The sequence below is a fragment of the Botrytis deweyae genome, assembly GCF_014898535.1.
Source record: "Botrytis deweyae strain B1 chromosome Unknown BDEW_019, whole genome shotgun sequence".
Taxonomy (NCBI): domain Eukaryota; kingdom Fungi; phylum Ascomycota; class Leotiomycetes; order Helotiales; family Sclerotiniaceae; genus Botrytis; species Botrytis deweyae.
Window position 1 is genome coordinate 609,489 of NW_024066226.1, and position 14,550 is coordinate 624,038.

Sequence of the window (14,550 nt, forward strand, 5' to 3'; positions counted from 1 at the left end):
CACGACACTTGAATGTCAAAACGAAATTGAATATCCAAATGCACAGTCTATTCTTTGGAAGTGGGTGATATCTAATATAATTGATGATTGAACATTCATACCCTCGCTACCTGAACACCATACTGCAACACCATACTGCAACAACAAACTACAACAACAAGTAGGCAACAAAATCATTTCATTCCTTCATCAAAATCATCTATCATCAATCAGAGCACAGACATCTGGTCTAGTCTTGTCTGATCTGCCTAAATACCAAGGATAGAAAGCAACAATCTATCTCCAGATCTCCTACCAATCCCACATTGTGCTATCCAGCCGTTTCATTCCATTCCATACATTATACGCAGAAAACATTATCATGAGATACCAGCCAACTCCTCCACACATTAAGAATTTGTCTCGGCAAAATTGGATCCATCTCGTTCTCGTCCCACTTGAACACGAGGAGAACCGGTAAGAAAATCTTCAGACGTGGCTTCTTCGGGAGGTGGAGTAAGGCTTTTCTCCCATTGATTCATCATTGTAGATACAGTTTTCTTAAGATTGCCCGGTTTCAATTGGTCGAGAGCAGGCCACGGGATTTCATCCCTTCTTGAGGGCGAGTCTGGGGGGTTGTTCGAGTCCATAATGCTATGATTGTATTGTTAGTGAAAATATTCTTTTGCCAGGAACAGAATGAAATTCTCACTTTACTTCATCTTCGCCGCTTGCATTTCCAGGAGTCACTGGACCGGACAATGTAGAACTACCGCTCCATCTCATGGGCGATTTAGGAGCTGGAGAATCCCAATTTGACCAATCGTCATCGTCGATGGTAGCAGTAGGAAATGAAATTGGTCTTGCGCGTTTCTTTTGAACGTTTGTGGGTTTCATGGGTGCCGCCAGAGTTTCAGGGTCTTGCCATAATGCGCCTCCCAAATCTAGCAGAGCAGGATTATCACCGGTTAAGGAATCCCATGTTCTTTGTGATGATGGATCTGGTCTTGGTGATTTCCCTCGTCGTCCTCGTAAACTACCCTTACTAATTCGCTTATTTAGTCCGCGTTGTGTTGCATCCAAGCTTGATCGTTTGTTCGCTGTGCCATTGACCGCTTCGTCCCCTACTGTAGCTTGTCGAAGATCCTCAAGGAAAGTCCATAGTCCAGCTTTAACATCTTCTGTAATCTGTTTCACTCCATGTGTCACTCCTAGTCCTCCTTGGTATGAATGTCTATTTGCTCGATTTGTGTTGACCCTGGAGATACCAATACTTGTATCCGGCATAGTTGTGCTTCTTGGGAGGTCGACTGAGGTTGTTCCGGTGGATTCTGGAAGTGTAGAATTGTGCGTCATTCTTTCTGGGGAAAGGAGCGAAAGTGTACGAGTATGACCACCAGTAATGATTTTCCTTCGTGGATTCTTCTGATCTTTTGGTAGGTGAGGAAGATTGGCAAGAAAAGCTTTCTTTCGATCCATATCTATGCTTTGCCTTGGAGTCTTAAGTGCGTTCTCGTCAGCAGACCCGCGCTCAGTTTGCACAGGTTGAAGCTTCTCGACATGGCGAATTTCTGCTCTCTTCTTTGTTGCTTCATGAAGCGCCCATTGTTTTTTCAACTGCTTGAGCTCATTTTCGGCTTTGTCCAGCTCCTCCTTAAGTTCGAGGACCCTCCTTTCCTGACTAGCTAGGGCGACTAGAAACCCGTTTGAATCATTTGGCGATAGGATAACGTTGGGATCTGCAGGTGTGCCGGGAACTGATGGAGCATTTGATGAAGTAGGAGTAGCTCTGACTGATTCGAGGCCGTTGCTTGGAGCAACGGGGAAAGTTAGCGAAAGTCGATTTGGTCTTCTTGAAGTATAAGATAGTGCACGATCTGGTCGTACAATGGGTCGAGGTGGGTGGTTTGTAGAGAAGTTTACTCTATTGGGTGAAGTACCAATATGGGGACTTGGTACATCAGTAGGTTGATCGGCCCCTGTTAGAATTGATTCAACAGAAGCACGATCAATTGAGGTTGTTCGATGGTGGAATGAATCCATTGTGCATATTGGAGAGGATAAGTATATATAATGATCACAGAATAGTGGAATGAAAGTAATTTTGAATATAAGCATTCAATGTTGAAGAAATTCTTGTGTTTATGTTTGTGTTATCGTAATCGACTAATCGTTATGCATTTGGTCAGTAGGGGAGCCGATATGTCAACAAATAACCAAAAAGGAGTATGAAAGCGAACAAGAGAAGACAGAGATGGAGACGAATAAAGGAATCAAAGATTGGATGGTCGATATTTTTAGATTTTGGACATCATAAACATCATACAAGAGAAGTGGTAGGAGATGCAATCATTCCAAGAAGGAAACTTGTTTTTGAACACAGAAAGATGAGTTGTGTTGTGAGTGAAGTCAAGCCAAGGGAAGTGAAGTGAAGTGTAGGACAGGAAAGACTTGAACGTTTCTGTCTTACTCCAATCTTGAGTAGAGTAACTCAGTAGGTACCTAGTATTTGTCAAAATTGTTCTAGGTTTGTCTATTTGAATTGAGATTGTTATTGTTGTTATTAATATTATTATTATTATTATTATTTATTATTTACTATTGATTATTACAGTATCATGTTAGCTGATCCTTGGGTTGCCTAGGTAGGTACTTATTAGTTGTCCAAACTCAAGACAAGACATTGGAATTATGTACAGAAGACTGACTCCCTCGAGACTCCCTAGCTGGTTCAAGTGACGAATATCCCCGTAAATTCTGGGGTTGGATGGGTTTGGAACAACCCTGAAGTTTTGTGTAGATGGCATTGAGAGAGTGGATGAAGAATGAAGAAACAAACAAATGGGATGAACTCTCCATGGAATTTAGACAAGTTATAATAAGACAGTCTAGCCCTTTTCAAGAGAAAGGGGAAATTCGAGATCAAAGCAGCAAGTCGGAACTTATAAACTCCGACTGAAAACATCAAGGTCACGAGATTTCGAGCTGTTTTCGTGTCTCCTAGTCTTTCTAGTGTCTATCGTAGTGTACTTTCTGCTACAGCAAAGTTTCCTCGCGACTTGAACTACTGTGACAACAAAGAGATATCACTACACATCCATTTTTCTACAACTGCAATCATACATACTCTCTTACAAAATATGAACATTTTCACATATCCATCCTGCTGTTCATCTTATTCATTTTCTTACTCATCAGCACAGCACATCTTATCCCCCCTGCTTATGCTTAACATCCTTTCTTACAATGAAAACCTTTCCATTCTACAAAATATGTAAACTGCTAGATGAACTCGAGGGCTTGATCTGCAGATTTCCGCCATTACTTCCCAAAATTCTGAAGGAGAAGGTGAGTGATGCTTGGATTCGTTGGTTCAAACTCCATCGCGATACCTTGGATGCTATGTATAAAGACGACCCTTCGGTTTTATTTACCCTCAAACCAGAGGTCCTGGATGATCGAGACTACGATGTCCACAAAGTAGCCTTCGAGCGCTTCCTTGCTAGGTATTTTTATATGACTGTCGAACAACGTGCCACATTCAAAAAGCTCGAAGAGGGAGATGGGACATTGATGCCTGTATGGAATCCCAAGGCTGGTCGCGATGATTTAGTCAGGAATGATATAGGCTATCGTGTACAATGTATCATGAAGTATATAGGTCGGGATACGAATCAGGTCAGTATATTAGTTCAGGAGGGAAACTATTCTCTTGGAATTACCCATGAATGAACCCGCGTTTCGCTTGAGTAAAGTATAATCAGGGGCTTCTTCATGTGATGTACACACTTACATGGCAACTTTACTAAAACGCTTTCATAGGAGACAGTGTTTGAACACATGAAAGTCACTGTGCAAGAGGTCGAGGATACCCTAATTACCATTGCTGCTCAAAACGAAGGGTCCTCAGCTACTATAAAGTCTCTTGCAGATCCCAATGACAGAGACACCTGGGACCGCCTTGGACAGATATACTCGAGACTTCAAAGCTCCCAAGGAAAATGGCTCACTCGTATCATTCATAAAGACTTCGGGTTCCAGGTTCCAGTTGATATTTTAGTCACAGCAGTTCACACGAGTTTTCCTCGGAATCTGGAGGTAAAGGCTAAGTTTGATGTCAAAAATTTGGTACCTATTCGAAGGCGGGGTGAGACAGGAATCATTATGCCTAGTGTCATTCAACCAAGACGGTCCTTTACCAAAGATCAAGGCACCCAAACTATAGCACTTCCATCGGTCGCGCGACCAACCAAGCCCCCACAACTGATTTCGCCTCCACCAACAAGACGATCAAGGCCTCTCGTTTTGTCTGATTCTACCAAGTCTTCCCTAAATGTTATGCAGTCACTACCACAACACATTCCGCCAATAGGCTCGGAAAATATCGAGGTTCCTCAAAAGACACCGACTAGGCTTACCCATAGATCTCGTCGGCTGTCTCTAGAGCAATTAAGGTCTCTACAAAAATCAAAGTCTCCTGATCCTCTTACCAAAACTATCTTTACCGGCACTGGCCAATGTAAGCAAACAACAAACTGTGCTTTCCATAACGCAATATTCATACTGTCTCCCTGCATCTCCTCCCACCTCTGGCTAATCGATCTCCTCCAATCCCACGGCGCAACCTACATCACCTCCTTACTTCCCCTGACCCGTACAGTCCTCCCAAAACGCTGTCCCAAAACCGGAAAAAGAGTCCGCAAGATTGCCCTCGTTGAACACGGCAGAATAAATCAAACAATCGCGTTCATGAAGCAAATTGGCGCCCTTCAGCTCACGAGATCAAATGGTAAACGTGATTGGATAGAGACATGTGATTGGCGTTTATTGGAGAAAATCGCTGGGTTAGAGAAAGGCAATGAGAGTGTCGAGCTTGGTGTTTGGGAGCGTCATCGCTTGGGTACAGTTTAGTGTGGCGCCTTGCATGCGAATATCTGCCGACGAAGCGAATATTTGCATATCTCTCCTTGTTCATGAAGCTACGATCAGTCGCCTCTCTGCAATAAATTAATTGCAATGAGTATGAGTATAGGATACCCTTTGCCTACATGGCATTTTTATTTTAGATATGGGCAGGCAGGCATTTTGATTATAGCATAGCGGATGCATTGGATACCTCTATACAACATCCCGCATTCTGAAAACCCCTATCTGCTTCGCAGATCATTTTTGGTATACGCGTTGGATGATACCCGCCTACACTTTTTGATAGATATACATATACCTCTACGTATTTATGCTTACGGAATATCAAATACAATGAATGTCATTATGAGTTTACACGATATGAAAGTTCCCGTGCAACGAGAAAGTGAGCGAAGAGAAAAAGCGTTGATGATATCTTGATACCACCTTTTTATTCTGAGGGAGAAGGATTTGCCCTGGACAGTGGCGTGTAACTTGACGAAGATGTAAATCTACATGCATCAGAGAATTTGATGAGACCGTGATATTCAAAACCGGGGGTTGACAACAACAACGACAACGATAACACACACCACAAAGTATTCAGAAACGAGAAAGAGTACAAAAACCAGCTTAAATTTTTTATCCTTCCATATAATATGATACAACCTAATCTAGACCAATCCATTCCGCCTCATCATCATCATCATTAATATCCACATCTTTGACCAGTACATCCTTCTCCCCTGCATCTGCACCCTCGATTCCCTTTTCAATCGGTTGGTTAAGTAGATAATCAATCATGTAGACATTTTCATCCGCCAACCTCCTCAAATCATCTCTAATCCTGCCAACTGCTCTCCCCACAATCCTCAGCTCTGAATCTACAAGGATTCTATTATCGCCCACCCACTGACCGTGGGAAACGAGTATTGCTTGGACCCAGAGAAGACAGAATTCGAGATGGGGGGATTCCTCTGTTTGCATAGCTACGAAACGTAACAGACGAGGAATATAAACGACTGGTAATTCAGCGACTACGAGGGCGATGTTGGGGTGTGGGATAGCTTCGAAGACTTGACGGAGGAGCGGAGCTTCGTTGAGACGGAATGCCATGACGAGGGCTTTGAGGTAATCTTTTTCGATGTTGAGGACGTGGAGGGTGGAGGAGGGGGTGACGGCGAGATCGAGATCGATGGGGTCGAAGAGGGGCATGGTGTCGAGACTGTAGATGAGGAGACCTTCTGTTGAGGCTGCGCAGAAGGATCTCCCTGTTGGAGAGAAAGCCACGCCGGCAACGCGGACTTCGGGGAGTCTTTTGCGGGCGGAAGGATCTCCACCGCGGGTTGATCCGGGGAGAGTTCGATCGATGCGGTCTTCGAGGTCGGAGGCTTCGCCTTGTTCATCGATAAGACCGGCTGGTCCACCCTCGGTCAAAAGTTTGCTGTTGAGGAATTCTTGCGTTCCGGACAGGGATAAGTTGACGCTGACGGTGAATCGCTTCAACAAGACCAGGGAGTCTACTGAATACAAACAGATGTACTTGCTGTTACCACCTGCAAGAACACAGGATCCATCTGCGCTATATCTAAGGGAGCCGAAGCTTTTGTTGCCCGCAGCATTGGCGGCAGTTCTTCGATCGGTTATTTTTCGACCACCCGAAACGTCCCTTCGGCCATCAACACCTGATTGCTGTTCAGCTTCTGAAACAGACCAGAATGTCAGCTGTCCATCCAGGGTTGAGACAGCAAGCTGTAGCGAATCGGGACGGAATGCGACGTCTAATACATCCGCTTGAAGTTGAAGCGGTTCGCTCGTTTGTGTCCGGTCAAAAATGGACCAGATTCTGACTGTGTGATCCCAACTTCCACTTACTACTACACCTCCATTTGGCGCGAAAGCCAGTGATGATACAGGCCCTTCGTGGCCTGATAATCTGTCTAGTAATTGGCCAGTCTGTACAGACCAAATATGGATATCAAAAGAATCTAAAGATCCCGCGCAAACGACTTCGCCACTGGGATCGACTGCTAAGGATGAGAATGAAAGTCTGGTGGGCGCTGTAAAAGTACGGAAATTTCGATATCTTATCAGGTCCCATGCTCTTATCGAACCGTCAAGACTTGATGTGAAAAGAACATTTCCTCTCTTCGCAAATTCGCAGGCCGTAACTCCACTGGTATGTTCTGTAAAAGTGACTATACAGAAACCAGTATTCACATCCCAGACTTTTATCTTTCCGTCGTCTGCAGTGGTAATAATCTTTTGTCCATCTGGAGAGTAAACTAAAGAATTCATTGAATCGAAATGGCCTTGTTGCTTCAAGATATATGATTCTGATTGCCACTCCCAAACTAGAAGTTGCCCAAGCTTTGAGGCTCCAAATGCCAGCCATTCTCCAGACTTGTTAATTGTGACGAAGTCAATATCGTTTTGTGAGATACTCAAGGTATGGATCATGTTGAATTCTGGCATCTCGTAGAGTCCAAATACACCATTCGAGAATCCGGCAACCAAAAGATTCGTTTCGGCGTGGTATGCAACACAATTGACCTTAGCGTTGTTCTGTAGGAAGTAATGTCGCTCCGTAATTCTCCATTGCATGTGCGAGTCGTCATCCGGATTCTCCATATCCTCATCCTCATCCTCTGGCTCGGGGGCATTGGGGTTGCGTATATACGCCCATTGAAAAACTGCTCCATCCTTACTACAAGTGTAAATAGTCTCCTGATCTTTCGAAAACCATGCACCCATAACACCTTCTCTGTGGCCCGCTAAAGTAGTAGGTATGAAAGTTTCTTCTGGATCCAAGCTCCATATCCGGGCTGTCAAATCTTTTGCTGCGGTAAGGAAAAAACGAGAATCACTCGACCATTCGATGCTTTGAACAGTATCATAGTGACCGGTATATACTCTGTGTCTAACAAATGGCGCAAACTCTAACTCCCCCTCTGAATTCGTATCTGGTGTTGAGGGTGTGTGCCATACTTCGATCATTCGACCAACTCCCACAGCAAAATGGCGTCCAGATGGCGAAAAGGATATGGCAGATACAGCTGACTTGAAAGAAAAGTGGTGAAGGACAATCCGTCTCGGTACATTGGTCAATATCGCGCGGCCATCTTCATCGACTGAAAGTAATAAGTTTCCTCGCGGCGCAAGTCCCAATCTTGCTATATTCTTTCGATGTGCGAATGGAAGTGTATGCGACTTATTACTGAAAGCATGTTAGTATATCAGTGTTCAATGAAGAGGATATAACTTACTTTACTAAATCAAAAACTGTGACTCTATTTCCTACTGGAGAAAATAGACATGATCCATCTGGACTGAAGAGAAGGTTTCCTTGGCTGTAAACAGTCCCTAAGAGATTGGAGAACTAATTGAGTATTTAGTAAGCAACAATTCTATCTAGATATATCTGCAAGTCAAGAAATGGAACTTACCTTAAACTCCGTCTTCATTGTTACCGATTTAATGGCATATTAATATTTTGAGATGAATTTCTGAGCTTCAAAATCTTATCGCATTGCATGGATTTGGATTTTTTTCAATTAATTAATCCGAAAAGATAATCCGATCTGCAATTCCATGCAAGCTAACCAATAATCGTTAGCGCTTGTTAGCATCTCTAGTGGCTTTTGGCCATTGGGGGTTCTCTAGCCGAAATAAGGAATCAGTCAATTCCCAGGGGCAGCTTGTACTTCGAATTTCAACCCCCAGCGATACGATTATTATTCTCCTGAGTACCAGACCGTTCGTTCAACCACAAACCCACCGACAGCAATATCGGACAACAATTAATTTTCAAAGGCATCACAACACATCTTCCATCTATTTCCTCTTCTTCAAGAACCTTTGCAATCTTCAAATTCAGTAAATAAATAATCACCATGGCACCACCTACCGCCGAAAGCGCTTCCCCCATCGGAATTGCGAATTTACCAAATCAAAGACACAAGATTGTCGCAAAGAGAGGTGCTGCCTTCACTATTATGGTACGTGATTCTCTATTCTGTTTTCAGAACTTTCAGCAACTTGATACTAATCATCTCTTGCAGGTTGCTGGCGAATCTGGACTTGGAAAAACAACCTTCATTAATACCCTTTTCTCTACCACAATCAAAAACTATGCCGATCACAAACGCAGACACGCAAAGCAAGTGGATAAAACCGTTGAGATTGAAATCACAAAGGCTGAATTAGAAGAGAAGTTCTTCAAGGGTATGCAGTTCAATATATCCAGTCTACTTGAGATGATTAATTGGCCATTATTGACATTATCCTAGTTCGTTTGACTGTTATCGATACACCTGGTTTTGGAGATTATGTCAACAATCGCGACTCCTGGATGCCAATTATTGAGTTTTTGGACGATCAACATGAATCCTATATGTTGCAAGAGCAACAGCCTCGCCGTGTTGACAAGATCGATTTACGTGTACACGCTTGCTTGTACTTTATCCGACCTACCGGCCACACTTTGAAGCCCCTCGACATTGAGGTTATGAAGAGACTCAGTTCAAGAGTAAACTTGATTCCAGTAGTCGCCAAGGCTGATACCTTAAGCCCGGCTGATTTGGCCCGCTATAAGCAAAAGGTATGGTATATTTCAGTACATCAACATCATTGTCGAAGCTAACGTATTTTCTGTAGATCCAAGCTGTCATTGAAGCACAAGGTATCAAGATCTACACACCACCTATCGAGGAAGATGACGAGGCTGCTGCTCAACATGCACGAAGTTTGATGGCTGCTATGCCATTTGCAGTCATTGGCTCAGAGAAGGATGTCAAGACTAGTGATGGACGTATCGTTAAGGGTCGTCAATACGCATGGGGTGTTGCTGAAGTTGAGAACGAAGACCACTGCGATTTCAAGAAGTTGAGATCCATTCTTATCCGAACACACATGCTCGATCTCATCCACACTACCGAAGAAGCACACTACGAGGCTTACCGCGCCCAGCAAATGGAGACTCGCAAATTCGGTGAAGCTAGACCTAGGAAGCTTGATAACCCCAAATTCAAGGAAGAGGAAGAGAGCTTAAGAAAGCGTTTCACCGAGCAGGTTAAGATTGAGGAGCACCGTTTCAGACAATGGGAGCAGAAGCTCATCAGTGAGCGTGATCGTTTGAACAAGGATTTGGAGAGTACACATGCTGCTATCAAGTCCCTAGAACAAGAACTTGAACAAATGCAAGGCAGTGCCGCAACTCGCAGTCACGGACGTCGTTAAGTAAAGCTTGCATGGGGGAGGATGTTCTAATCTAAAATTTGATTATGAGGATGTATCGGGGGCACCCGAGTATGGACGATATGATGGCAGGTGATGCTGAGAGAGTTGCAAAACGGGTCGTTCTGCAACATGTGGTTTTTCTTTATTCTTCGACAGTTAACGTTCAGAAGGCTTCTTAATTTTAAATGGCTTCTTATGAGAGGCTTCTATTTCCACTAGTTTTAGCCACGATGTAATTCATGCTTCTTCATGATAATTTGTTCACTACACTTTCTACTACTTTTCATGATTCGTCTCTTGTGTTGTGTATCATCCTCTGACCTAAACCGTCTGATCGCCTGTACATTGTGGCCGTCGCAAACCCATGAAATTTAATGCCTAGATGAAGTTGAGAAAAAAGTGTAAGTCTGCTTTAATGATATTCATCATCGCATGCAAAGAAAACCGTTCCGGGTATATTCAAAAAGCCATTTCCTACTATATAGCGTCCATACTAGCCCTCATTGTTAACTGTTCATTCTTGTTCCCCAGTTTCGAAATCTGTAGAAATGCATCGCATCCGTATCCTTCTAAACTGTGTAGCTCTAAACTCCCAGCCCAGTATTCGGCGTAGACTCGACTTAATGGTAAACCCATACCCAGACGGAGATTAGGAGGTCGACTGGTGAGTGAAGAGAGGGATGTTTCGTGTGCTGTGGAGCTGGGGCCTACGTTTCCTACAGTCGCTGCCGTCGCTGCTGCTCCTGCGTTTCCTTGCGACCCCGGCGCTTCGTCTGTTACGCGCAGTTCTTGCATAGTAGCGGCCATTTTTGGTACCTGGTTGAGGTTTTCGAGACGTTGGTTGCTACGAGGTCCTTTACTAAATGCCCAGAGGTATGGAAGGATATCTCGAGGTATACCGCCTCCTTGATCTGATACTCGGATTATCACATGCTGGGGCGCCTCGCAGACTGTTATGTCGATAGGAGGAGGTGGTTGGTTTTTGTTTCGGCCGTTTCTCTGTTTTTCGACGACTGCTTGCACGGAATTTCGTAGTAGTTCACCGATTATGTATTCTAGATGGCTTAGAATGTATGGAAATGTAGCTTCGACATGACCGGCAAGCCGTATTTCAGGCATGATAGTGGAGGGGCCATAGGTAGCTGACATTAAAGCTTGAACCTCGCTGCCCACTCGTTCAACTACCTCCTTTGCATTACACCTTAAGAAGACTTCGCCCACAAACTCCGACTCTGCTGGTTTCCCATCGGGAAAATGCCAATGTGAATGGAAGGTCTCTGTTAAAGCTAGGTGTTGCTCTGCGATAACTCGTCGCGATATTCTCGATCGCAAAATTGTGTTCATAAATTTGTCCATGTCTGAAGGATTCATTAAATCCCGGCATTCCAAGACGCCCATTGCTAGCTTTGGAATTACGGTAAGATGCTCTTGTAGGGTACTGCTAATGACTTTGCATAACTTGTCGTTATCGTCCAGGGTCTTGATTTCGCGCACTCTTCGGAAGCTCTCAAATGCTTTGTAGTATAACTCGTAGACCTGACTCATATGCGGATTGGTGACGACGACATAGGGGAGCGTTTGCATGTCTCGTATGCGATGTGCTAATCTAACCTTGTCAATCAAAGCTATAGAAGAAGTAGAAAGGATTTCTATTTACCTGGTGGGAAGCTCTGTTCGCACATAATTCGCAGAGCTTATAAGCCGTGCTTCTGTCAACGATCGTCCGAAGACCATAAGTTGGCGCAGACTAATAGGTCTCGCATCTTTTGCTACCCATCTGGCATGGTCAGCAAAAACGTACGAAAGTTCAGATAGAAACTTCATATTCATACTCATCTAGTGGTGATGCAGGTCTCCATGGTGGTATATGTATCTTGGAGCATTGCTGTAAACGCCCAGCTGCACATGTCGAATTTGTCACCTTGGTAGCATTTTGCGAAAATGATCGCAGCATACCGACGATTCCATGCGTGTAGGAGGGGAAAATATCCACCTCAAACCGAACTCGATCTCTGCGAGTTATGTTGTTGAGGAAGTAAGTTTGGAGTTGTACTCGGGACCCAAGACCTATCTCGTGGTCTAGAAGAGTTTTGGAGGAGGGATTTATTTACATCTCTATATTATGTACTAGGTAGCCTAAAGCTCAAGCTTGATTTCCGCATACGTATAAAATCAGTATTCAATAGGGTATCTTTTTGCCGATGATCGGATAGACAAGGATTAGCCCCGCTCTGCAGTTACATTCAGTTACATTGATGAAACTTGATTGTTACAATCACGTGATATATAGCCTTCTGCTTACTAATGATCGGGTATTAATCGGCCTCAAAAGATCTTATATCCCTTTACGAGTAGAGAGATGAGATTGTTCTAATTATGGTTGTTGTACGAAGATGAAGCATACGAAACACCTCAATAAGATTCCAGTCTTTTTGTCGTATACGCAATGTTCGATCTAATACTTGTCGACTTACGTATGTTTATCACTCAAGTTAGAGCGGCTTAGAACAAGATGGAAAGGCCATACTGCGCAGTATTTTTCTTCCTACGATGAAACAGGTAAGGTCTAACTATCAAAAGAACTGCTGGTGGTATGTATCAGGCTATATATAAGCTTGGAATCATCCAATGCGACCGCGGCGATGGTGACTACAATGACCACTGCTATCACAACACAGATATCTGTCAAGGCTATCACCAATACACACACGCCAAGTTCTAGTAACTTGAGACCGGAACATACCTCCCGCAATGTTCAGTAATCATTCTTTGTTCTTGTAGGGTTTGGATAAAGGGTTGAAATAATTGTCGGTTCACATATCTCGGAATTTCGATCTTGAATGTCTAAGATCATTCGACTTGGGATGTCATTGATCGTTTCAAAGAAAGGGAGATGGAATTACAGCGCCCGCTATCGCAAGCTGCTCTGATACCCGAGCCGAGCCCCTTCATCTGTTCGCCTGTTGATGGGACTTTGTACATGGTGCATGGGTACATGGGTACATTGATTCCTAATATACCAGACTGAGTGAAAGTTGGATAGCCTCACTGAAATCTAGAGAGGTTTGTTTGTTGAGATACAATAATAGTTATACTCTACTTATGTGCAGCTTTCTTGATAGCTGTCTAGATGAGATCTCCGCTACTGAATCTAGATTGTACACGACTATCGATCTTCATGTACAGTACGATACTCCCGATCAAGTTATGCATATCACCAACCATGTGATGCGATGCGATGCAATACAAACAATCAGACACCTACTCGTGAAGCACCAGCGCTCCCCAATGCCTCTGGATCACTCTTCCGATTCCCGAAAGTGTGTTTGCCTCCCCGTCATCAAACTGCCCCGATCTACCCTAATTTCAAAATTTGAAGTGAAGCCAAGAATTTCATCCGCACCCATTTGCCTACCTAAGATCCCTTTGAATCAATAATATACTTTTTTTTATAGCTTTGACAAGCGCTGTGATGATTGATGAATAAGGATTGATTCATGTGAAGAAGCGCAGTGTGATCAGATTTGCAGATTTGCTTATTTTATGCAGCACGGTTTAATTACTATGTGATTGAAGGAAAGAAGATGACGATTAAGCGCCAATCAAATCGACCCGAAATTCCTCTCAATCGTGCACCGTATTCCGCTTTTAAGATTCCCATGTGTTTGGTTGTAGATTTACAAAGGATACAATGGACATAGATCAAGTGGCCAAAATGTCGAAGCTCACTAGAATAGTTAGCCTCAAGCTTGAGCTCTGGACATAACAAAGAATCATTTATACTACTGTGTGAGTTATTCCGACCTAAATATTCAACGAGATTATAGTATCAGCAGGCAGGCTGGCTCTCTTACTCGAGTTCTGTTCTGTTCAGTTCACGCCCTCAATATCAACGCAAAGGGCCATCAATAAGGAGGCATTAATAGATACATTTTGTATGACTTGTATCATCCCGACTACTCAGGGCAAATTTCTCGACGCCTATCTATCTAGCTTATTTTGACGTACATTATGCTGGAATATTCTTATGAAAATTTGTTATAATAGTGATTGATTCAATACTCGTCGACTTGTTCTATATTTTGTTGTAATCCGGAGGAACTTCAATGTGCAAAACCACCTCAATGATCAAACCCATCTGAAGACTCAAGATCACCTCGATATTCGAAACCATCTCAATACTCAACCTCATCTTAATACCCAAAATCAATCCTAATAATAGGTAATCATCATCGTCTTTAACAAGCACACAAACAGCAAACATACTACTGGGTATTTATCAATCAGCACAATTAATTTCAATCGACCTGGATTCCCAATTTACACATTTCATCTAGGGGTCTTTGATATCATCAACATATATCTGATCCTAATCCTGATTCAGCTCTTGTTTGATGTTTCTTGTTTCTTGGTTTGTGCTTTGTGTTT

General features: G+C 43.3%; 6 protein-coding genes across 6 annotated transcripts; 3 read left to right on the forward strand and 3 right to left on the reverse strand.

Annotated features, from left to right (window-relative positions):
• Nucleotides 1-33: 33 nt before the first annotated feature.
• Nucleotides 34-2,361, reverse strand: EAE98_007904 (uncharacterized protein). Its single transcript, XM_038955527.1, has 2 exons — nt 692-2,361; nt 34-633 (listed from the first exon to the last, which is right to left on the reverse strand). Exons 1-2 carry the CDS (start codon nt 2,095-2,097, stop codon nt 390-392), a joined length of 1,650 nt encoding a protein of 549 aa, XP_038808256.1. The 5' UTR covers nt 2,098-2,361; the 3' UTR covers nt 34-389.
• Nucleotides 2,362-3,074: 713 nt separating this feature from the next.
• On the forward strand, nt 3,075-5,264 carry EAE98_007905 (uncharacterized protein). The gene is made up of 2 exons (XM_038955528.1): nt 3,075-3,657; nt 3,802-5,264. The coding sequence occupies exons 1-2, from the start codon at nt 3,226-3,228 to the stop codon at nt 4,888-4,890; spliced, it is 1,521 nt and encodes a 506-aa protein (XP_038808257.1). The 5' UTR covers nt 3,075-3,225; the 3' UTR covers nt 4,891-5,264.
• Nucleotides 5,265-5,340: 76 nt separating this feature from the next.
• Nucleotides 5,341-8,348, reverse strand: EAE98_007906 (uncharacterized protein; the record flags this gene model as incomplete). Its single annotated transcript, XM_038955529.1, has 3 exons — nt 5,341-8,101; nt 8,151-8,263; nt 8,331-8,348. 3 exons carry the CDS (start codon nt 8,346-8,348, stop codon nt 5,554-5,556), a joined length of 2,679 nt encoding a protein of 892 aa, XP_038808258.1. The 3' UTR covers nt 5,341-5,553.
• Nucleotides 8,349-8,777: 429 nt separating this feature from the next.
• On the forward strand, nt 8,778-10,122 carry EAE98_007907 (uncharacterized protein; the record flags this gene model as incomplete). Its single annotated transcript, XM_038955530.1, has 4 exons — nt 8,778-8,882; nt 8,946-9,108; nt 9,174-9,484; nt 9,541-10,122. The coding sequence occupies 4 exons, from the start codon at nt 8,778-8,780 to the stop codon at nt 10,120-10,122; spliced, it is 1,161 nt and encodes a 386-aa protein (XP_038808259.1).
• Nucleotides 10,123-10,599: 477 nt separating this feature from the next.
• On the reverse strand, nt 10,600-12,076 carry EAE98_007908 (uncharacterized protein; the record flags this gene model as incomplete). Its single annotated transcript, XM_038955531.1, has 3 exons — nt 10,600-11,728; nt 11,780-11,899; nt 11,955-12,076. The coding sequence occupies 3 exons, from the start codon at nt 12,074-12,076 to the stop codon at nt 10,600-10,602; spliced, it is 1,371 nt and encodes a 456-aa protein (XP_038808260.1).
• Nucleotides 12,077-12,568: 492 nt separating this feature from the next.
• On the forward strand, nt 12,569-12,884 carry EAE98_007909 (uncharacterized protein; the record flags this gene model as incomplete). The annotated part of the gene is made up of 2 exons (XM_038955532.1): nt 12,569-12,596; nt 12,703-12,884. 2 exons carry the CDS (start codon nt 12,569-12,571, stop codon nt 12,882-12,884), a joined length of 210 nt encoding a protein of 69 aa, XP_038808261.1.
• Between the last annotated feature and the right edge of the window lie 1,666 nt (nt 12,885-14,550).